The 24,005-nt window shown below is 40.6% G+C and overlaps 1 protein-coding gene across 1 annotated transcript in view; it reads left to right on the top strand.

Annotated features, from left to right (window-relative positions):
- The window catches only part of RPH3A (rabphilin 3A), a 396,706-nt gene that overhangs the window by 357,937 nt on the left and 14,764 nt on the right, over window positions 1-24,005 (top strand). Inside the window, exons 17-19 of the mRNA XM_077462038.1 lie at window positions 15,201-15,352; window positions 18,164-18,245; window positions 20,413-20,509. Of these exons, the coding sequence (XP_077318164.1) occupies window positions 15,201-15,352; window positions 18,164-18,245; window positions 20,413-20,509 (331 nt within the window). The remainder of the gene's footprint in view (window positions 1-15,200; window positions 15,353-18,163; window positions 18,246-20,412; window positions 20,510-24,005) is intronic.

Raw genomic sequence — 24,005 nt, forward strand, 5'->3', positions numbered from 1 at the left:
AAGACTGCTGCTGAGTGCCAGGCTCCACCTCCATGCTGACACAATCCTCCTCCCCCTCCTCGTCCTCTTCCTGTGTGATCAGCGGGGCAGCAGGAACACTGTCTGGATAAAGGGGGCCTTGAGAGGAAAGGAAGTTCTCCTCTTCCTGCCTCTGTTCTGCCTCAAGTGCCCTGTCCATTATTCCATGCAGCGTGTGCGCCAAAAGATGGACAAGACTGTTACTGATGCATGCACTGTCACTGCTCACTATCCTCGGGCCTCCTCAAATGGTGACAGGACAGGGCATGCATCACTGATCATGGCCCACTGGTGTGGGGAAAAAAGCAAGCTCCCCTGATCCTGTCCTGGTGCCATAGTCACACAGGTACTCATTAATGGCCCTCTGCTGTGTGTGCAGCCGCTGCAGCATGGCCAACGTTGAGTTCCACCTGGTGAGCATGTCACAGATTAGGCGGTTCTTGGGCAGGTTAAATTCCTTTTGGAGGTCGGCCAGCTGAGCACTGGCATTATATGACTGCCGGAAATGCACACAGACTTTCCTGGCCTGCCTCAGGACATCCTGTAAGCCTGGGTACTTGCCCAAGAACCGCTGCACCACCAAGTTAAGGACGTGAGCCAAACAGGGCACAAGGGTCAGTTGTCCCTGTCGGAGGGCAGAGAGGAGGTTGGTGCCATTCTTGCAAACCACCATTCCTGGCTTAAGCTGGTGTGGCATCAACCACCTCTCAGCCTGCCCCTGCAGAGCTGACAGAATCTCTGCCCCAGTGTGGCTCCTGTCCCCCAAGCACACCAGCGCAAGAACCGTATGGCATCTTTTTGCCTGCGTATTTGCGTAGCCCCTTGAATGCCTGCGGAGCGCTGCTGATTCCAAAGACAAAGCACAGGAAGGGGCCATGGAGGAAGAAGAAGAGGAAGGGGTGGAGGAGAGAGGTGTGTCAGAATCATCAGTAGTAGCATTTTCTAGGTGTGGTGGCCGAACAACCTCCAACACTACTGCACCTTGTCCTGCATCCTTCCCAGCTGCCAGCAGAGTCACCCAATTCACCGTGTAAGATAGGTAATGTCCCTGTCCATGCTTGCTGGATCATGAGTCAGCAGTAACATGCACCTTACCGCTGACTGCCCTGTCCAGCGAGGCCAAGGCATTGTTTTCCACATGCCGGTAGAGAGCCAGAATCGCCTTCCGTGCGAAAAAGTGACTTTTGGGAACCTGCCACTAAGGAACCACACATTCCACAAACTCACGGAAGGGGGCAGAGTCTACCAACTGAAAAGGCAGCAGTTGAAGTGCTAGCAATTTAGCCAAGCTAGCATTCAACCGCTGGGCATGTGGATGTCTGGGAGTGAACTTCTTTCGGCAATGCAGCAGCGGGGGCAGGGAAATTTGCCTTGTACAATTGGACGTCGGTGTAGCACTAGCAGATTGCCCACAAGTACTTGGCTGTGACACACCTAATTCTACACCTTCATTCCTCTCAATGCAGGTTTCAGAGAGGACTGAAGGTATAGTGGGGTTGGAGATCCCAGCTGATGATGAGCAAGGAGAGGTCTGCTTTGTTCTTTGGTGTGGGTCTTTTAGGTACGCTTGCCCATGAACTGCATGGCAGGTCGACATATGTCTGGTCAAGGAGGAGAAGAGATTTATAAAAGAGCTAATATACTGAAACATCCTTATAGCGCCACATCCCTTTAAATATAATATATCTGAAAAGGTTTTTTATGGGACTTTTTAAGCGCAAAAACACAGTATTATAGAAAAATCTACATTTTAATACAATTAAGAAAAACATATAAATACATAATTTGGAATCATTTCAAAAAATACATCATGGAGTGCATAAAAACAATTGCAATGCCGATAAATCTCTACATGTTTCGCCATAAAATATAAGGCTTCTTCAGGAGAACTGTTAATATCGCATATGCATAAAGTCACTGTGCTTTCACTGAAAATTCAATAATACACTCCAAGAGTGGTTGGATAAAAGGGGGGATCAATTTTGATACCATAGAGAGGGATACATTGTCAAGAAAAGCTGCACCCCTTGGGATCCTTCTCAAACCGTTCAAGAAAGTGGAACAGGCAACTTTCCAAATGAAAATATTTTTAAAGAAAACCTTCAAGTGATATTAACAGTTCTCCTGAAGAAGCCTTATATTTTATGGCAAAACATGTAGAGGTTTATCGACATTGCAATTGTTCTTATGTACACGTGATGTATTTTTTTTAAATGATTCCAAATGATGTATTTATATGTTTTTCTTAATTGTATTAAAATTGATATTTTTCTATAATACAGTGTTTTTGCGCTTAAAAAGTCCCATAAAAAACCTTTTCAGATATAATATGTCTGGTCAAGCATGTGGTGCCCAAGCAGCTGATGTTTTGGCCATGCGAGATACACTTGAGACATATGTTGCAAACAGCAGTGGTGCGATCTGATGCACTCGTCTCAAAAAAGGCCCACACCAAAGAACTTTTGGAATAACGCGCAGAGGCAGCGCCCTGCACATGCGAAGTTCTGTGGTGTGATGCAGTCGGTGTTCTGCCCTTAAGCTGGCCCCTTGCAGGCATCCTGTCTCATTGGAGATGTGCCTCCTCCTCTCTCCTATCAGGCACCCAAGTGGATTCAGTGACCTCATCATCCCCTCCCTCTTCATCACTGGAGCAAACCTGGCAGTATGCTGCAGCTGGGGGAACATCTGCCAGATTGCTGTCCTTCTTGGGCACCCCCTCTCTCTAGGCTCATGTTACTGCCTTCCTCTAGCTGGGTATCATCATCAAAGCCTTCAAAACACTGGGCATCCTCCGGGAGGATGTACCCAACACTGTGCTCAAAAAGTTCGGGGAACTCCTCAGAAGGACATGGTGGGGCTAGGGAAGGAGTGACTGATGCCATTGAGCCGAGGGAAGAGGCCGTGTTGGCAGCTGCTTTGCTAGTACCCTGAGCCTGGGTGAAAGAGGATGAGGAGGATGAGGACGGCTTGGTCATCCACTCTACCAAGTCTTCGGCATGTTGCGGCTCAACACGGACAGCTGCCGAAAAAAAGGACAAGCTTGTCCCATGGCTACGTGCTGATGAGGATGCACCGTGTCCACGGCCAGCACTGTTGCCTCTAGACACAGAGCCTGCTGGCCCTATTTTATTGGCTCGTGACTGTCTGCCTCTCCTTGTTGGTCTTCCAGACATACTGATGGCCTGCAGGGAGATGTAGCTGCACAAAGCTGGGACGTATATACTGATATACTGCAGCTAGCAGAATCAACTGCCTGCCTGTAGTATTATTAGTATGAGAACACCAGCAATTGGGGTAGCTTTAGGTGCACACTGTGCAGACTATACAGTACACCAACTGTAATTACTGCAGCTGCCTGCGGTATAGGATCAGAAGAACACAAGCAATTGGGGTAGCTTTAGGTGCACACTGGGCAGATGACACAATATACCAACTGTAATTACTGCAGCTGCCTGCCTGTGGTGTAGGATCAGAAGAACACCAGCAATTGGGGTAGCTTTAGGTGCACGCTGTGCAGAGTACACAGTACACAAACTGTAATTACTGCAGCTGCCTGTGGTATAGGATCAGAACACCAGCAATTGGGGTAGTTTTAGGTGCACACTTTGCAGATGACACAATATACCAACTGTAATTACTGCAGCTGCCTGCCTGTGGTATAGGAGCAGAAGAACACCAGCAATTGGGGTAGCTTTAGGTGCACACTGTATGAATAAATGCCTTAATCACTGTAAACAGCTTCATAGACCATTCTCCTGTTTATGACTTGTACTCGCAAGTGTACTCAAGTATAATCATGTGCCAGAAGCAGGTAGATGGTAGCTTCACTACTGGCCGCACCATTTAATTTGTAAGAATTAATTTCACTTTCATAAGCTTTATGTCAAGTCTAAGTTTAAAGCTACTATCTAGAGATTGCTAGAGAGATGTGACATTAGAAAAAGAGTAATAAAGAGCTTACGACAACCTCAATGGGTACAAGGAAAGCAAGAGCAATGGCAAAGGTCACCATTAAGATGGAACACCAGACAGCTCCTGCTCTGTAGGTACCGGGTTATTTAATTTATTATGTGGTTTAAAGCTCTATGATAGAGCTCATTTATTTTATTTCACATCAAATTTGATATTTGCTCATTTATTTTGTTATTAATTATTTCAAAAAAAATACATCATTTTAAATTATTTTATAGCTCTTTAGCAAAATCCAATATATTTAAATTGCTTGCCCTTGGTGAACACTAAACTAAAATAATGGAATTAGAAATTGCAGCATCTAAAGTTTATAGGTTTGATCAAACTTCATAAAATACAATATTGCACCTAGAGAAAAAATCATGATATTTGAAAGTATTTCATTTAAATTAGCATCATGAAAAGGGGTGGTCTTCAACTGCGCTGATATTCCTTTTTTTTTCTTCTATTCAGCATTCAGTTGAAAAAATGTTAGATGGTTTCTTTGGTGATTGTATTTCCTATCTCTGTCTGCTGTTCTTACTTACAACAGTAGTTCTGTCTTTCATATTCCAGACATGGTTGGGCAAAAAATCCAGTGCCTTGGATAGACAGCTTATTGTCAACAAGCCCTGGTTCAAGTTAGCAATTCTTAACTTGAGCTTAGGTCATTCATCACATTATTGATGCCAGTCTAATATTTTTTTAATCTTCAGATTCTGTTGTCCTTCTGTCTGTTGATTTGTACCCAGTTTTCTGTCTTCTTGGCATTCACCTATATCGCCATTTTTATTTTTTTTGGGTGGGAGAGGGGATGGGGGGGGGGGGTTGTATAACAAATGTCCTTACCCAAACGGGATATTGTGCTAAACCAGTAGGTAAGTAGGAGAACCAGAAACTTCACTAAATGGAAGCGTGGATTTGATAATAAATTTGGCAATGCCTCTAGCCAGGAGAAGGTCTCTGTGAACAGGGGATATTTTCTTCCTGGGAAATTAACTAGTAATCTAATCAATTGGGAGCAGAGGAACTACAGCAACCAGCATATATTAACCATAAGTATACAGATGCACAACAATATGGAAATAATATGATCTTTATTCAAGAAAATATTATTAATAGTGCATACATCTAGTGTACAAAAAGGTATTATCAGCAAAAGTGCCAACAAGATTTCTGGTAGAACTGTGCACATAAATCTGGGAGAAATTTGTTATTAACAGAAATACCTCTAGCCCCCCCCCCCAGGATGATCACAATGCTGCATTCATCTTTGTGTTGGAGACTTGAATACAAGATCAGTGGTGATGGAAGGTCCTCCGAATTTTGCCTAATCAATCTGGAATATATTCACAGTGCTTCACTTTTTCCACATTGTGTTATGTTACAGCCTTATTCCAAAATGGATTAAATTCATTATTGTACTCAAAATTCTACAAACACTACCCAATAATGACAGCATGAAAGAAGTTTGTTTGAAATCTTTGCAAATTTATAAAAAATAAAAAACGAAAAAAAAATCACATATACATAAATATTCAACGCCTTTGCGCAATACTTTGTTGAAGCACCTTTGGCCCCAATTACAGCCTCAAGTCTTTTTGAGTATGATGCTTCGAGCTTAGCACACCTATTTTTGGGCAGTTTCTACATTCTTCTTTTGCAGGACCTCTCAAGCTCCATCAGGTTGGATGTGTACAGTCATTTTCAGATCTCTCCAGAGATGTTTAGTCGGGTTCAAATATAGGCTCTGGCTGGGCCACTCAAGGACATTCACAGAGTTGTCCCATAGCCCCTCTTTTGTTATCTTGGCTGTGTGCTTAGGATCATTGTCCTGCTACTGAGGAGTGGCTTTCGTCTAACCACTCTACCATACAGGCCTGATTGGTGGAGTGCTGCAGAGATGGTTGTTCTTCTGGAAGGTTCTCCTCTCTCCACAGAGAAATGTTGGAGCTCAGTCAGAATGACCATCAGGTTCTTCCTGACTAAGGCCCTTCTTACCCACTCAGTTTGGCCAGGCGACCCGCTCTAGGAAGAGTCCCGGTGGGTCCAAACTTTTTCCATTTACAGATGATGGAGGCCACTGTACTCACTGGGACCTTTAATGCTACAGAAATTATTCTGTACCCTTCCCCAGATCTGTGTTTTGATACAATCCTGTCTCGCAGGTCACAGACAATTCCTTGGACTTCATGGCTTGCTTTGTGCTCTGACATGCACATTTAACTGTGGGACCTTATATAGACAGGTGTTTGCTTTTCAAATCATGTCCAATCACCTGAATTTACCACAGGTGGACTCCAATCAAGTTGTAGAAACATCTCAAGGATGATCAGTGGAAACAGAATGCACCTGAGTTAAATTTTGAGTGTCATGGCAAAGGCTGTGAATACTTATGTACATGTGATTTTTTATGTTTTTTATTTTTAATAAATTTGCAAAGATTTCAAACAAACTTCTTTCACGTTATCATTATGGGGTATTGTTTGTAGAATTTTTAGTAAAATAATGAATGTAATACATTTTGGAATAAGGCTATAACATAACAAAATGTGGAAAACGTGAAGCGCCGTGAATACTTTCCGGGTGCACTCTAGCTTTTCGCACACAGAAACCGTGGTGTGGCACTGGAACTCAGTCAGTCTATCTACTCTGTGCTTTAGTCCCTCCCTAGTAGTTTCTAATCGAACATGCAGCCAGACCTCTAACTACCAGAAATAGCTGTCGGATGCTTAACCTGGCTCTAGCCCATGCTGGATATCTAAACTTCGCTATATAATCCCAGATCAGGGACAGGGTTAACCAAAATAACAGGACCTGAAAATTACAAAAATCAGGTACTACATGTAAATAGATAAATACATGCAATAAACAGGTTCAACTACTAATATACTGGAAGGTGATCACTACATATGTACAGTTGCACAGACCTAGCTATCTGGCCATGTGAGATAATAACAATATGACAGAGACTTGTCTGTCTCTAGGATTCCGATTAAGAAGTTGTGGGCAGTTACAGTTAAACAGCAATAACACAGGAATGATTACCTAATAGTCTCTGCTTCTGGTCTGGATTAAATACAGTATTGAAGTAATGCAGCTGTTGTATGTGGATGTGTGATGTCAGTTCAAATCTCTCTCTCTCTCCGCTTCTTTCTTCTCTGGTTTTTAAGCCATACTTCCAGAGACAGTGCTAATAAATAATTATACATAACTCTTATGACATTAGCAGCTAACAGTAGAGGGAGCAGATCTCTACACATCCAATAACACAAATACAGTCAATGAAAAACTTCAAAGAGATTTTTTATATTGCGCTAATGTGCTAACTTTTTAATATTTTCCACTAATATTATTGTTGCAGTTTACATTTCCAGCAACACATTCATTTTTATTTTTTTTATAAAATCCACAAAAGATGCCATTAAGCTGCAGCATATAGATGTCATTGTTAGGCCACAGCGACATATCATCAGAAAGTTTGGATGACAATATTATTTTGCCCTTTCATAACCCTGCCTGCAGGTACCTTAAAACCACAGCTCTAAAACTATGCTTCACAATGACCTCTGCTCTACTGTTGAAATCCTCCTAGATTTACTTAGACATCTTTGTGCTGCATTTCTGACAGTACTGGAAGCTGATCATTAAGTCTGAATTCACAGAATAGTATTTGGTGATATACCATATATATAAAGAAGTTGATGTGTAGCTGACATTATTAGTCCCACTGCTGTGATTCTCTAGGGCTCATAATTTGACACAGATGTCAGAAGTTCTGCTACTGACTTGCTGTTTATGAGAACATATCTTAAAAGTGGTGACAATTAAATGAAGTACAGGTAGTTCTGGCCTAAAAATATGCACAGCTTATAATTGCTATGACAAATGTTCTTTGGGAAAATTGTGCACATTGAATGCCACAGCACAGATTAAAAAATGTGTTCGAATAAGGAGTTCCAATTATAACCCCTTCATGACCTAAGTCCTTTGTGACTGGAGATCCTTTCCTCACCTCCTCGACACTGCCAGGAGTAATGGAACAATAATGTTGATCTTATTGTAGGAATTAGTACAGCAATACAGGCCAGATTTCATAAGTTTGATTTTTTATTGCTAGGTTGGTGATCAGTCAAGATCAATTGCTTTACATGTAAAAGAAGAATAGGCTGCACATCACAATTGTGATCCAAAATTCTTTATTGGGACATCCCAGAGTGAGAGCACAAGAGCGGAGTGCCCAGTAAATGTGTTTCACACTGTTATAAGTGCTTAATCATTACGGTAATGATTAAGCACTTATAATAGTGTGAAACATGTCTATGGGGCACACTGCTCTTGTGGTGTCACTCTGGGATGTCCCAATAAAGGATTTTGGATCACAGTTGTGGTGTGCAGCCTATTCTTCTTTTACACATTGATTGTGGAGACGAGCTGAGGCGGACACCCACTAGTTCCATCAAGCTTCCTCATCTCACCTGGAGTGGCAAGCCTTCCTTGTCTAATCAATTCCTTTACAGACTACTGTGTCAACATCAGCAGTTTCGAATACTTATTTAGGGCTTAATGTTATTTTAATTTTGTTCAATGTGATAAAGAAGTAGTGGTTTTGCTTCTGAATGATGAATGCTTACAAAAGCAAAGTGATCAGTCACTAATTTGCATCAATTAAGGCTCAATCAATTCATATTTGCAGGTTAAGTCTTTCAACCCCAATACTTTTGGCAGCATATTACATATATTCTGCAGTTCGGTCACATTTCTGCAGTTCATTTTGCACTGGTATTATTACATAAACTATATGGCATCATTGGGTGTTTTTGGTGCCTAGACATACAGTGTATGTGTCGATATGCTTTATATACCATGATGGCCTTTACACCTAGTCAAATCTTATTTTCAAGTATACCAGTGCAAAACTCATTTAATTTTTGATAATTGTGAACTAGAAAACTGTTCACCCACCTTGCACTCCTTTAAAACATCCCACAGTCTCCAAAAGCAAGCCATTTACAGTAAATTACATTTGTTTCAAATGTTGTCTTCTGTGGGTGATAACGATATCTTTATCATAATGTATGGATAGTCTAATCCAAAATGTAACACTTCAAAGCTAAGTATATATTACAATGTTTTTGAACAACGAAGAGCAACATAACATCCACTTTGCAAAATATTTTTTCGAGTACCTTCATGGGGAGTTGAATGAGGGCAGTTACTTCTAGTGCTCCAATCCAAGTAACCCTGAGTTGACAGCATGCAGGGACAAAGCATTGGCACCAGTGCCGGTAGATGGTGAGGCCACTGTTGCTCCTAGAACTCAGGAGTACTTTTTTATCATGTGGCTGAAGGTGACAGGAGATATGAGTTACTGACAAGAAGTTGAGCACTGCAGAGCGGGGTGATGTATAGACGAAGGTGCATGAACCAGAAACATGTTGGGTACCGGAGACCACTATATACCAGAGAGTAAAACCCTATGGCTTGACTAACTGACTGCATATACCTCTTCTAAGTCAAATTGCATGTGATTTAAGATGGAATCGTTGATGTCTAGATCTGGGATTAATCTCTTAGGCTAATCACCTAGGCCCAGAACAAAGAGTTGGTGACAGGGCCTGAGAAGAGCTATAGAAGAGATTGGAAGATCCATAATAATAATGTTTCTTTGGTTGCCTAATCCCAAGTCAGCTCCTTTCTAGGAACAGCAAAGTTTCTTTTCACTCAAATTTGCCCAGTAGGTGTTATATTGCAGAAATTATTGCAAATTTGGGCAGAGGGGGCTCAGGATCAGTGGGGCCTGTGTAGCACTTGTCTTAGTGATGTAATCTAGCTACAATAGAAACCTTTTGGACAACAACTGAAGATTCCTGGGTGCTGGTGAATATGTACCTTGTGCAGTAAGGAAGTCATTGGAATTTATTTCCACTCCTCCAACTCCTCTAATTCCCACTATGGTGCTTTAGAGTAATCAAAACTTTAAACAAATGTTACCAAATATTGTTTTAACTGGAACCATCGGTTCATTGTTCTTAGTCAAAAATCTGATTTATGCAAGATATGGAATGAAGGATCAAGAGCCAAAAAACTTCATATGGAGTCAGTGAGAACAATCACACAAACCATCGGATAAAGCAGCTGTAGTTTTCTCTAGCTGATGTGTACATACACACTTTGGTACACCCATGCTTCTGAGAGTTTCACTTCAGGTTCATTCAGTGACCTTTGACCTGTTTCACATACTCAAGACATTTTCCAGAACATTGCTTCCAGTAGTGAGCATCTTGTGGAAACAATGGCTGCAGGTTCCTTAGCTGTACAACAGCTGTGGTTGGCTCAACATGCTCCAGGTCCTGGCAAATTCTGATTCAGACTCAGATAAAAATAGGGACAGATCATCAACTGGGGAAAGCCAACTAATCTCATTATAATAATGATGATATTTAGGAGAATACTGTAGAGTTGTCCTCAAAGAGGGTGACGGTATTAGGTTCTTACATGGAGGCAAGTCATAGCTCTATACTATCTGTATCCTATGGTCACAAATGGTCAAGAAGTAGTCTGCAGTAATCCATGCAGTCGGTTGGATGCACTGGAAGATTGAGAACATCATAATCTGGCCTTCTGAGATAATGGAAGATTTGCTTCCTAGTCCAGGGAAGATTACCCCACATATGAGACAAGTCCCGTTAATGAGGGCTAAGGATAGTTAATCTTGTCAGCTTTCCTCAGCTTCTGGGCATACCAATCATCTACGCCTATTCACGTTCTTGGTATTCACATCAGTGACCTCCTAGCTCATGGTCAATGACCTATTCCAATGGAGGACAAGGTGACTAACATCAGTGGTGCAGTGATTCCCAAGTGGGGAAGTTGTTTGGGTAGCACAGCCTAGGAGGCCTCAGTTGTGCTCCAAACAGAGAGCAATTGGTAATCTCCTAATCATCGTGACAAAAAGGAATACAAGATTATTCAGCTTGACAGCGGTATATCCCATTCATGTTTGCCAATAGTAGAACCTGTCTCATCTCATTGCTCTTTGTGTTCGGGCTTCCCAGAACTTTCTGTCAGACACGGTAAGATAAGCAGCACGGGATGTCAAGGGTGAGTCCCCAGACCAAAAAGAAATTCAATGAATATCAACTTGGCAATACACTCTATGGTTATGAATGGAAGTTATTCCAATAAGAGGAACTTCCCAGGAGTGAAAGTGCTGGGTCGGCAGGTTAGCTTATAAAGCCACCAGACTACGTGACCTCCAAGCTCCTCATGAGGATCTGTAGTCTTACAGCTGTGATGAGGGCAATAATGGTCCGTTGGCCTTGCAGGCCATGGTGTCTGCAAAGTACAGTTTTTGGCCCAAGAACCTCCTATTCTTCCTGAGATCTCAGGCCTTACACAGCGGAGCAAAGTGTATCCATATTCAGCCATGTTAGATCTAGCAGCTGGGAGACCAAGTTAGGAAGGCTCATCTAGGGGTCTCATCTTCAGTATTTAAAACCCTGTGGAAGCCGGGGCACCTGAGGAAAACTCCAGGTATCCTAGAACATGGGAAATCTCACAGAATTTAAGGATGGAATCCTCTGCTACCGGCTGTAAAGATTAAGATGTCTGCAAGTAAGCCAAGATAAGGGATTGAGCAGTAGTCAAGTCTTGGTCAGGTCCTCACTTCTTGAGAGCCAGTGACCCCCACACATCTTTGGAAACCAATTCCAAAAGGCTGGTACAGATCGTTCTTTTCCGTTAAAACTTGCAGTGCAACTAGTGGTGGGAAGGTTGTCCCACTCCCCCATGCATCTGAACAAGACTTCCGCAATAGGTTCAGTGACACTAAAGCAGTATTTCTTAAGACTATCACGTCTGGGAAAAGGCTATCAGATATCCAAGCGTCAAGCGGTAAAACTAGCTTATTGCAACCATAATCAAACAACATAGCTCTGTTTTTCACTTTTCCAGCACCAGATAAGGGTCTGCATCCTTGCTCCTGGGTTAATACATCACCCTTTCGGTATGTCCAAACTGAAATGTCTGCATCGCCACAAGCTGGGGTAATGGCCTCTTCAGGTCTGGTAGTATCAGAAGAAGACTTTTCACTATCCACTAGGATAATAGCATTATCTCGGGTCAGAGTAGCCTAAGCGGCTTATAGGACAAAGATGAATTAATTAATCTAGTGCAAAGCTCACTTTACCAGATGGGTGGTATGCTCATGGGCAAAATTCAGAGGTCCAGAATTTTACAGGATACCAACCAGGTTCATATACTACAAACCATGTTTTTTGCCTATTGCAAGGTTAATCAAGAAACATTGTAAGGAGAATTGACTTCAGTTATAAATTAATCTTATGATATGTTAGTTAACACTTAAGCATGGCCCTCCCTTATGGTTTTGTGGGTGTGCTACATCCCATGCGTGTATGCTGTCATGCTTGTATCAGGAAAATGGAAAATTCTATACTTACCTGAAGGTCATTTTTATTTCCTGATGCATAAGCATGACAGCATACACGTATGGGATAGGCCCCGCCCCTCGCCCGATCAGGACTAATTATATTAGATATAAGTGAGTCGCCTCCCCCAAGGCAGCATTCTCGTAAACTATCCTCAAATGCAAAACCCAAGTGTGGGACCTGTATGCTTATGCATCAGGAAATAGTGCGGAAAAGTCCCTCACTTGGGTTTCGCATTTGAGGATAGTTACGAGAATGCTGCCTTGGGGGAGGCGACTCACTTATATATAATATAATCAGTCCTGATCAGGCGAGGGGCAGAGCCTATCCCATACGTGTATGCTGTCATGCTTATGTTTCAGGAAAGGAAATTTTCCATCAGTTAAGTTTAGAATTTTCCATTTTATTGGTTGACACATAATACCTATAATCTTCGGTAAACCTTTGTATTATATTTAGAGGTTTGTGGATCAGAGCATGATCAAAAAACAGAACCAAAATTTGACATAATTTGAGGATTGGCTTTCAGTGTAACAGAGAGCAAATATCCAATGTGAGTAATCAGTTAGCACTCAGTGTGCCATGTCTCATCTCATAGCTGGTACCTTTTGATTGCATCACGTGCAGTAATTTCAAGTGCCATCTGGAGTATTCACTATGTCTGTGATTGCAGGGTGCACAGGCAATCAGAGCTGGTTTGCATAGACAATTGTTGATGTTGATTTCAGTTGAAATAGATCATAAATCGAGGCAAATTGAACTTGTAAAATAATAATAAACAACTTTATTTGTCTCATAGTAAGTAGTAAACTTGTCACATAGTAACCCAAAATTAAACTCATCACACAGCAACAAATAACTACACTGGTTGCATAGCAACAAGTAGCAAAACTGTTACATAGCCTATAGCACATATCTGATACACTTTTGGATTTAACATTTTTGTTGGAATTGGGTTCAGTTCAGGAAAACAAATTTAGATAAGGATTTGGATTTGGAGATATAACAATAAATATAAAACTGCACCTTTTATAAATTACTTGCAGGGTTGGAATTCAGAATTTATTTTAGTTTTAGAGGACTCCTATGAGATAACTAACGTCCTACCCTTTTGCGGAAATACCTACCAGCCATAGCTTGACCCCACTTCCACATCTGTTAATGTCTTGCTATGTTATTTCTGATGCTAAGTGTAGTTGCCACTGTATCAGTGCAGGGTTTGGCACAGGATTAAACAAAAATTGATAAGAGGTGGTTTGGAATATGGGATCCTTGGTTGATAGATGCTCAGACAAATAATTATATGGGTAATTAAATGCATGGCCCCAAATTTTACATCAGTTCTCAGTGGCTTAAGCCTTTTTGTATTTGTAATCCTTGTTTGCTGGACTTTTCTCTCTTTCTCACTCTGTCTTTCTCTTTTTTCCCCAAAATCTCTTTTTTCTTTTTTCTATTTTCCAAAACTCATGCACTATCATGATTAACAACTTCAGTGTGTTCAATTAGGCTTTGACAAAGAAATGTGGAAGCTTTCTATGCAGAGCTGCACCAGATTTTTGCACGCTCCAGTTTTAGTAAATTAACCCCAATGTGTGTGTGGGAGAGGGGGCTTTAAGTTGTATATTTTTTTATGTGCGTAATGAGTAATTCTTTTGCACCTCCACCTACCTCTTGGGTGAGTCATCCTTTCACTGCTCTAACTTGCATTACCTTTATTTTTAGATTGGACAATATATACTGTTTTGTACATTTTTTGGTCTGGCATATAATAAATACGTCTTGTAGCCAGCAAGTGGTGCAACTGAGTATTTTCCAGTGTGGTGCACTCTTTCTGAATAGCCGCTGTATATTGCCAGAGAGACACAGCCCCTTTCCCTCTCTCCTAGATCAGGGGTCTCCAAACTTTCTAAACAAAGGGCCAGTTTACAGCTATTTAGACCTTAGGGGGCTGGACTGTGGCTTGTGGGAGTAGGGCATGGTATCAATGAAAATAATATCGATAGTGTCAGTGAGAACAAAAATGTCCCATCTTTGGTGTCAGTGGAGCAATAATGCCTCATCATTGGTGTCAGTGGCAAGAATAGTACCACATCTTTAGTGTCAGTAATGCCGCGTACACACGATCGGATTATCTGTCAGACTTGGAGGCCCCCTACCATGTACCCATTCACCTGGGGGAAAAAAGTGTACATAAAAAAAAACACAACACAGGTTTTTAAAATACTTTATTAGACAGCTCTGGGGATCTTCTTCTGTCTTCGATGGTCTTCTCGCCGGACTCCTCCGCTATCTTCTGCTCTTTTACTAGCTATTTTACTAGCAGAGAAGCCCGGCTTTCTCCTTCGTCAACCAACTGATGGCCAGGGTTGTCGGGAAGGGGCCCTTCATGGGGACATGTTGAGGGCACGCGGCCTGGTATGACTCAGGAGGGGGGGGGGCGCTCGCTCGTCCCCACCACCTTGGGGAGCAATAGCATCTCAATGTTTGGATAAAGGCAAGCAAAGGGCCACATCTGGCCCCTGGTCTGCAGTTTGGAGACCACTGTCCTAGATCATCTTGGTTTTCAGTTAGACTGGTTTAATCAAAAAGTGAGCAGCCATTGCTGAGCTTTCTTATTAAAATGTCCATAATTCTCTGCTAAGTAAATGACATGAAAACACTTATGAATTATATGTTTGTAAAATACAGAATTTGTATAAGTAATGAAAAATATATAGGGACTGAAACGTGTAAACATTAAAAACTACAATTGTCCAAAAAAAAGCTTTTGCCTCTTTGCAGACAGATCGCGGTGGAGATGTAGAAGACAGAGGAAAGGTTTTGGTCTCTTTGATGTACAACACTCAGCAAGGAGGGCTTATTGTTGGCATTATCCGATGTGTTCACCTGGCAGCTATGGATGCTAATGGTTACTCTGATCCATTTGTTAAACTGTAAGTACTGGGGTATGTATTTTTATATAAAAGTAGCACAACTACATGAATATGTCTGGATATTAAACAGTACTGTTACAGTTCTTTACAAAGGTTTAGGAACTGTCTGTGCTGGCTGGCAGAGTCTGGAATGCAATAATGGCTGAACATAATTAGAAATCATCTGACATGTAAACACTTCCCACGTATACAGTATACAGCTGTTTGAAGAAGCTCAGCCTTAAAGTATAGCACTGGTGTTTGTCCCAACTCTAGTTGTAAAGGGATCGATTTATATATTTTTTTCTTTTACAAGAAACGAAAAGCAACTCCATCTGTTCCAGTAATTTTGGAGTTATATATTGAATTTCTAGTGTAAAAGTTGAGTTCCAAAAGGGAGGATCCTTGTAGGAGTACACATGAACAGGAAAATCTGTGTTTGTTTTTTCATACACAGTTATAACAGATTGTGAAAATAAATTAAACAACAGTGACCAAAAGTGGATGTAAAATAACCCAGGTATTAATGAGTTGGATTTGGAGTAAATCATTCCAGCTCACCTCTGAAAAAAACTATCCACATCACAAGATGGCATTAAATAGAAATATACTCACTTGACCTCCAGCAATGCCACTTCCACACACTCCTGTCTTTGCTCGGTTTTTTTCTGGGTTCAGTATCTTTGGCTGTCTTGATTGAGTGTCCTGGAATGACGTTACATCTGCGCTTGTCTGTGGCAGTTGATTTATCTTGGCAGCCGACATGCACAGCTCAGTGTACATTGTCAAGAACTTTATGAAAAATCAGGTAAGATTTACACTTAGAGATAAACTATGGGGGTTATTTACAAAAGGTAAATCCACTTTGCACTGCAAGTGCACTTGAAAGATCAGTCACTCTAAATCTAAGGGGTAGATCTGAAATGAGTGGAAGCTCTGCTGATTTTATCATCCAATCATGTGCAAGCTAAAATGCTGTTTTTTATTTTCCTGGCATGTCCCCCTCGGATCTACAGCGACTTTACTTCCAAGTGCACTTTCAGTGCAAAGTGCATTTTCCTTTAGTAAATACCCATAGTGTATCTCTTCTAAAATAAAAAGCCTGCATTTTTATGTTTAGGTAATGTTCCACTTTAAGACTTGCATTTGTTAGTTGCCTGCCTTTCATGTCAAGCCTTTTCGAGGCATTGAGTCACCAACCAAGGATACACTTTACTATGACTTTCCTGATCTCCATACTGGTCCAGGGCCCTTGACTATCTTAGCCAGTGTATCTGTATTACTGGGAGGCTAGCATTTTCAGTAATGGCAGCTCCTATATTTTTTTAGAAAAAAAAAATACTTAAAAATAAATAAATAAATAAAGAGAATAAATGTCTCACAGACAAAATACTATTCGCCAACATATTTATTTCACTAGAATACTGTATTATATTATTTGAAGGAATAGTAGACAAAAACAGAACATTTTAATGCACTGGGTATTGCTGTAGAATCAATTTCTAGTAGTTAAACAACCCTGCCTCTAAACAATTTCTCAGAGACCCTGTGCATTGCATGTATTGATGTGAATTGGCATGTATTTTAGATGACATGCATTTTGTATTATTTAGACAGAAAAAAAAGTCAGCACAACCAAAGCGAAGCATGTATGGCTCTTTTTTCCAGGGCAATGGATTATTAAGCAGAGGTCCTGAATGGATGGTCTCTTGACTATGCATTTTGCTAGCATTGGAAAATGTGGCAAAATCCAAGACAAAGCATCTGGTGTAGTTTTGAAGCCTAACACAGAGCACAACAACAAAAAATCCTTGCAGTGGGTCCTATATTGTATGCGGTGAGGGCAAGGGTGCAACCGCATCTAGGAGCAACTTCTAGCTGTGGCAGAGTGGTCACACAGATCAAAGTAGTTTGCTGGAGGTGGAAGTCAGGAAAGTGATACAGCCTCTTCTGCAATACCTACATTGTAAGGCTATTTTTGTTATTCCCAGAGTTGGGCTTTAACCGCTAGCTGCTCAAGCAAATCTAGACACTTCTCTCATGTAAAAATCAGCCTAGATAATTACTTAGATCCCACAAACATTATATATAAATGTTGGTAGTTGCAATTTTATGTCACATAATATTTGTGTTTTTTCAAACGCAAATTTTTTTGGAAAAAATATATTTTATTGCATTTTTGTGCATAACAATACAAAGTAATACTCAATTTTTTTTGTCAAAATATAAAAGTTCATGTTACACCAAATAAATAGATGCCGAACATGTCTTTCTTTAAAATTGCTAACTCATGTGGAATGGCGACAAACTACTGTATTTAAAAATCAATATGATGCTTTAAAAGCCTTTACAGGGTTACAGGTACAGGTTTACATATCTGTGTGGGGGCGACCTGAGGGCAGGAGGTAGTTAAAGTGCATTTGTTGCATTTATAAATCTGTATCAGAGAAATGTTATATATTGCAAGGATTTTGCCAACTGTTATGCAAATTCGTACCCTAATCTGTGTAGCAGATTTTGCTGTTTGCTTTATCGTGATGTTTCTTAAACCTGACAGGCTTAAAATTTAATAACTCCCCTCCACTCTATCCAAAATGAAACAAAATTGCTTTTAGTTATATTTTAATCTGGTCTTCCCCCTAGAAGGTGACAGTTCGTTTTAATCACTTTTAAGCCACTTGGCAGAAACTCAGCAATCTACAACCTACAATTTGAAATAACCACCAGAATTTGGTTTTGAGTGGATTTTTCCTTAGAATAAAGTGAATGTTAACAAATGCAGTAACTATGCTAGTTTGCATGTATAAATCCTTTTCATTTCTACATTTATAGACTTCTAAAACCAGAGGGAGGTAAGAAAGCGAAGCAGAAGACTCAGATAAAAAAAAAGACTCTTAACCCAGAATTCAATGAGGTAAAAATGTTACACATGCACCAAATATTTTTTCTGATTTATAGATTTTAATTGGCTTTTCATTAACTTTCATTGACTTTCAATATTTTTTTGCTTTTTGACAGTGTAGGGAAGACTTAGCCCTTGTACACATGGTCGGAAATTCAGACGGAAAAGGTCCGATCGGATTATGTTTGTCGGAAAATCCGACCGTGTGCGGGTTCTATCGGACTTTTTCCATCGGAGATTCCGACTGAAAAAAATTTGAGAGCAGGATCTAAAATTTTCCGACAACAAAATCCGATCAGACTTTTTCCGATCGTTTGTAGAGAATTCCGATCGGACAAAGTGCCACGCATGCTCAGATCAAAGTACGAGAGCAAAGCTATTGGCTACTAGGCTGAACGAATGAACGTCATCACGTTCCGATTGATCGGATTTTCCGACAACTTTGTCCGACCGTGTGTATGCAACACCAGTTTCGGACAAAATCTGTCGGAAAAAATCTGACAGATTTTGTGGTCGGTATTTCCGACCGTGTGTACAAGGGCATAGACTCTTTTGTCAAGTTGTTATTGCTACCTGTGTTTCTACTGGGCAGACTCTCCCTCTTTATGTACCCCGGTAATTGTTGTAATTGAGACAGAAAGTGAGGGGACATCCAAAAAATGTTAAGTTTTCACCAGAGCGAGAAGTGAGGGAAAATTCACCAATGCAGACACCTATTCCTCTGAAAACTCTCTAAGATGGGAATTTTGTTCACTTTGGAGAGAGTTCATCTAACTTCTCATATACATAGAGGGTTCTTTACTGTAAGACCGGCAAGGATGTGGAATTCCCTTATACAGGCGGTGGTCTCAGTGGGGAGCAAGAAACTATTAGATAAGCAACATACAGCGATATATAATGTAATACTGACAGATAATCACACACACAGGTTGGGCTTGATGGACTTGTGTCTTTTTTTCAACCTCACCTACTATGTAACTAAGTAACTATATATCCAAAGCAGGACACAGGCAGCAAGAAATTACCTGATAAAGTAACAAATGGTAAAACCCCAATCTTAAAAAAAATTTTTTGATTTTTATATAAGCTTTATTATTCAGTAATACTATACTGTATTTTAGCCAACAGTTTTTTTTTTGGGGAAACTGTCTCAGTTTATGCCCTAGATAAAAGCTATATGGAGTGTATTCTATGTTTAGCATTTGACCATAGCAACAAGAAAAATGTGAAGTTCAGTGGAAATAGCCCATTGAAGCAGACCATAAAAAAAATCTCTACAATGTTGACATTTTCCTTGTCCTGCTAAAATCAAAATTTGCCAGAGAGGAGGGATGTGTCTTAGATTACACTATGTTGAATTATCTGGGGCAATTTCTCTATAGAATCTTAATTGTTTGCACTAGGTTATAGTTTATAAGCATTAAAAGGGTTGTAAACCCTTGTTTTTTTGTTTTGTTTTTTAAATAACAAACATGCCATACTTACCTCCACTGTGCAGTTAGTTTTGCAAAGTGTGGCCCCGATCCTCCTCTTCTGGGGTCCCTCAATGGCATTTGCAGCTCCTCCTCGCGTTGGTAGAACCCCTAAAAGAAGCGCTCTCCCTGGGGGTTACCTTGCGGCCGTGCTCCCGAGTCCAGCATTTTCATCCATTGACACACAATGCTGGACTCGGCCCCACCCCCTGCTGTCCGTGCCATTGTATTTGATTGACAGCAGCTGTAGCCAATGGATGTGCTTCTGTCAATCTATCCAATCAGGAGCCGACGACCCCAGACAGAGAGGCACAGCGTGTCTCCACCAAGCGACCGAATGGGCTGAGGTGAGTTAAACGGGGAGAGTGGGTAGGGGGCCGGTCAGTGTCAGAAGTTTTTTCAACTTAATGCATTACAATCCCTTTAAGTTGGACCATTAGTAAGAATGTTAGGTACTACTAAATTGGCGCATAAAGAAGAACAAGTGAAGCCATCTAGTGGGCGGTGTTGTTACTGCTTGTCTGAAGAAGGGACTGACATTTCTAATAGGTAAATAGAAAACAGTTTCCTGAAGCCGGTTGGTTTCAGGAAAATCTGTATATTTTTCCTTCTTCATTTTAGCCCCTTAAATTTTATAAAATTTTAATATGAAACCACAGATTAGTAACCTAAAAAAGATTCATATTGTGTGTACCTGTTTCCTTCAGGAATTCTTCTTTGATGTAAAGCACAGCGATCTTGCAAAAAAACAACTGGATTTATCAGTATGGGACTATGATATTGGAAAATCTAATGATTATATAGGTAAGTTCTGTTCATCATAAACTCTATATTACAGTCGAATGCCACTAGTGCAGTGATGTATCTGATAGAGCTTTATTTTCCATGAAACTTAGGGCAACAGGGCTGGCAGGTGCAGCAAATTGTGATCACTTTTTAAAATTTTCTTTTCATGCCTCCTCTTGTGATTAAATCTAGCATAGAGCACTGGGGCAATAGCATTTCAGGGGCTTCTGAGACAGGTCACTAGCAATTCTATATTTCTTAAACATGCCATTATTTCTTCTTCCATTTTCATGTACTGTACAGTTGAAAAGTGTATAGATGCTATTGTCCAAACTGTATGGGAATGGCTTCCTGTCTTAGGTGGGTGAACCACTTTTTACCACTATGTTTAAATGGTAATGTCCATTCTACAAGAGTTTTTACTTTATTTATCATTTATCCTTTATTCGCTCATCTGACATTACCACTGCCCATCTTTTTTAGGTTGGCTGAGATAATAGTTCTCTAAAAATGGTAAATTATGACCATTTTTTACCAAACACTAATACACCAGGCAAGTCAAATATTCACCCTGAGGAGGGAATAGTAATGTCCACACTGAAGATTTTTAATTATTCACTAATTTCTAGACACCTGGCATCACAGAAATAGATGTAGCTGATGCAGAATCTACATTTAGATTGCACCTGAAAGCAAAATCTTGGCGCCGTTGACTTAAGAGTGTCTGACTGCTATGTAATGCATGAGTATTGTTAAAAATTATCTTCTCAGGATCAATCACATAGAGTATATAGCTCTAAAAAAAATCACAATTTCTTTAGAGTATAAATAACACATGATATAGATCAGTCTCAGCCCACAAAGGAGTTTACTGTTTAATGTTCACATCACAGACATGCTGCACACACTAGGGACAATTTTGTCTAGATGCCAATCAACCCATCAGACTGCTTTGGGGTTCTGGAAGAAGATTGGAGAACTTAAAGAAACCAGTGTAAACATGAACATACAGACTTCTTGTAGATTGATCCTAGGACCCCATCTTTGAACAACAAGTCTGCTAAGCACATTGTCATCATATTGTCTAATTACTGAATTGGCAAATTAAACCATACTTTACTATTTAAAGTTTAATCAGCGTTATATTTTGCCTTTCCTGGTCCCTCCCTCATACCCTCATCAACATGCTAATTCAAATAAAAAGTGGAACATTTGTCTTCCTGTGCAAAGCAGGCAGATCATTGCTAGTAGGAGGGGCCAGCAGGGTGCTGTATATATTTCCTGAAGACCGCACAGCCCCCTGCCTCACTACACCTCTTAAGAGTCTTTGAACCCAAATCCCAGTCGTGGGCTGGCTCTCGGGAGGAGTTATGTAAATATTAAATGCCTTGATCAGTGGATGTCAGTCTGGATGGGTTGAGTTTCTAGGCAGATCATATTTGTATTCAGACCCCCCCTAGGGTACACCCTTTAACTACTTCAGAGGATTTGGCTGCTCAATGACCAGAGCACTTTTTACAATTTGGCACTGCACTGCTTTAATTGGTAATTGTGCAGGCCATGCAATGCTGTACCCAAACAAAATTTGCATCCTTTTTTCCCACAAGTAGAGATTTCTTTTGATGGTATTTGATTGCCTCTGTGATTTTTATTTTTTTTGCGATATAAACAGAAAAAGACCGAAAATTTTGAAAAAAAAAAAGATATTTTCTACTTTTTGTTATAAAAAACAAAAAAAATAAAATGTCAATAAACGTATATTTATTGGTTTGCGCAAAAGTTATAGCATCTACAGACTAGGGTACATTTTCTGGACCTTACGCAGCTTTTAGTCTATGACTGCCTATCTCAATTCTTGAGGTGCTAAAATGGCAGGGCAGTACAACCCCCCCCAAATGACCCCATTTTGGAAAGTAGACACCCCAATGAAATTGCTGAGAGGCATGTTGAGCCCTATTGAATATTTTATTTTTTGTCACAAGTGATTTCTTAGGCCATAGAGATGATTGGAGCAATTCTGGTCTCTGATCAGCTCTATGGTCAGCTGGGGGAACCACCGGCTCCATTCTCAGGTTCCCTGTTGGCACAGGAGAGCCCGAGAAAACCATGGAAGACAGTGGGAGAGGGGGGACGTTCCCTCCCACTGCTTGTAAAAGCAGTCTAGAGGCTAATTAGCCACTAGGAATGCTTTTAAATGAAAGCTGACCACTGGCTGAAAATAATTATACCAAGATGATCATTCTGGTATATTCTGGTATAACCACACAAAGTCCAGCTGGTCCTTGTTGGGCATATATTGTAATTTAAAATTTTTAGCCTGTGGGCTGAACAAAAAAGAGATTGATCGGTGGGTATGCCAACCATCAGAATACCAACCTTCATCCGCCCACTTCTAATGATGGGCATACAGGCACCATTTTCTTTTAACTGTGGTGGTGAAATCACCTCCTACAGTGCTGGAGCTGATTTACGTATCATGGGAGCAAACGCTGTTGCTATCAAGATAAATTAATCTGCAGCAGCTTAATGGCATACCTGCTAAGCAAATGATGGTTAACAATAAAACAAAGTAGCATTACTGTATAACAGTAAGCCCTTGTACACACGGTCGGACATTATGACAACAAAATCCGTCGGACCTGCTAGAGTAACACACCAAAAGAGGGAAGGGTGTGGAGATGGAAAAGCAATCTGGTAACAAGAAAAAAGAAGGGTATATATATATATATATATATATATATATATATATATATATATATATACATATATATACATATATATATATATATATATATATATATATGTTAAGTGAGAGAATATATGCATGTATGCATACAGATGCATATCTTACTGTGGGCTGTATTGCTATTACATAAAGTAATTACACAGCAAAATAAAAGTGTATTATTACTCAGGAGGGTACACATGTAGATATTAAAGTCAGGCCACAACCAAAAAAGATCTATGTGTATCTATATAGCCACGGCAGGATACAAACCATATTAAAATATTACTGCGAATACCAAGGATATGAAGCAAAAGAGGCCAGGCTAAATTGCTAGTGAAAAGTGAAAGAAAAGAAAGTAATAATAAAGTAGTTTACCATGCATATAAGATGTTACCAGAGAGTCCCAGCCGGTGGAAGATTCCACACATCCTAGTCCGTGGATCGAGGAGATGGCTCCTGGGACGCTGGGGGTGCCTGGACTTTATATACATCTGACTGGTGAGGGAAAGCCGGCCAGGCAGTGAACTTCCATCTTTCCTCAGCTGGCGTGCATTCCGGCTTGGTCCACGGACATATGACACGCGGTGCTGCCCCGCCCAGAACGCCGGAGTGATGTCAGCCACCAGGCGTCCGCCAACTCAAATGGCAGAAGGAGCCACAGGTGAAGAGCCACACCCCTGGGTTGCAGAAAGTGACAAAGAGGCCACCCAATGGTGAGAACACACGGATGGCCCGCGCATGCCAGATGAAACTCAAAAAATGGGTCAAGAAGAAACCCAAAGAAAA

Source organism: Lithobates pipiens, unplaced genomic scaffold (assembly GCF_037356315.1).
Source record: "Lithobates pipiens isolate NorthernLeopardFrog02 unplaced genomic scaffold, aLitPip1_a1.2 Scaffold_3, whole genome shotgun sequence".
Taxonomy (NCBI): Eukaryota; Metazoa; Chordata; class Amphibia; order Anura; family Ranidae; genus Lithobates; species Lithobates pipiens.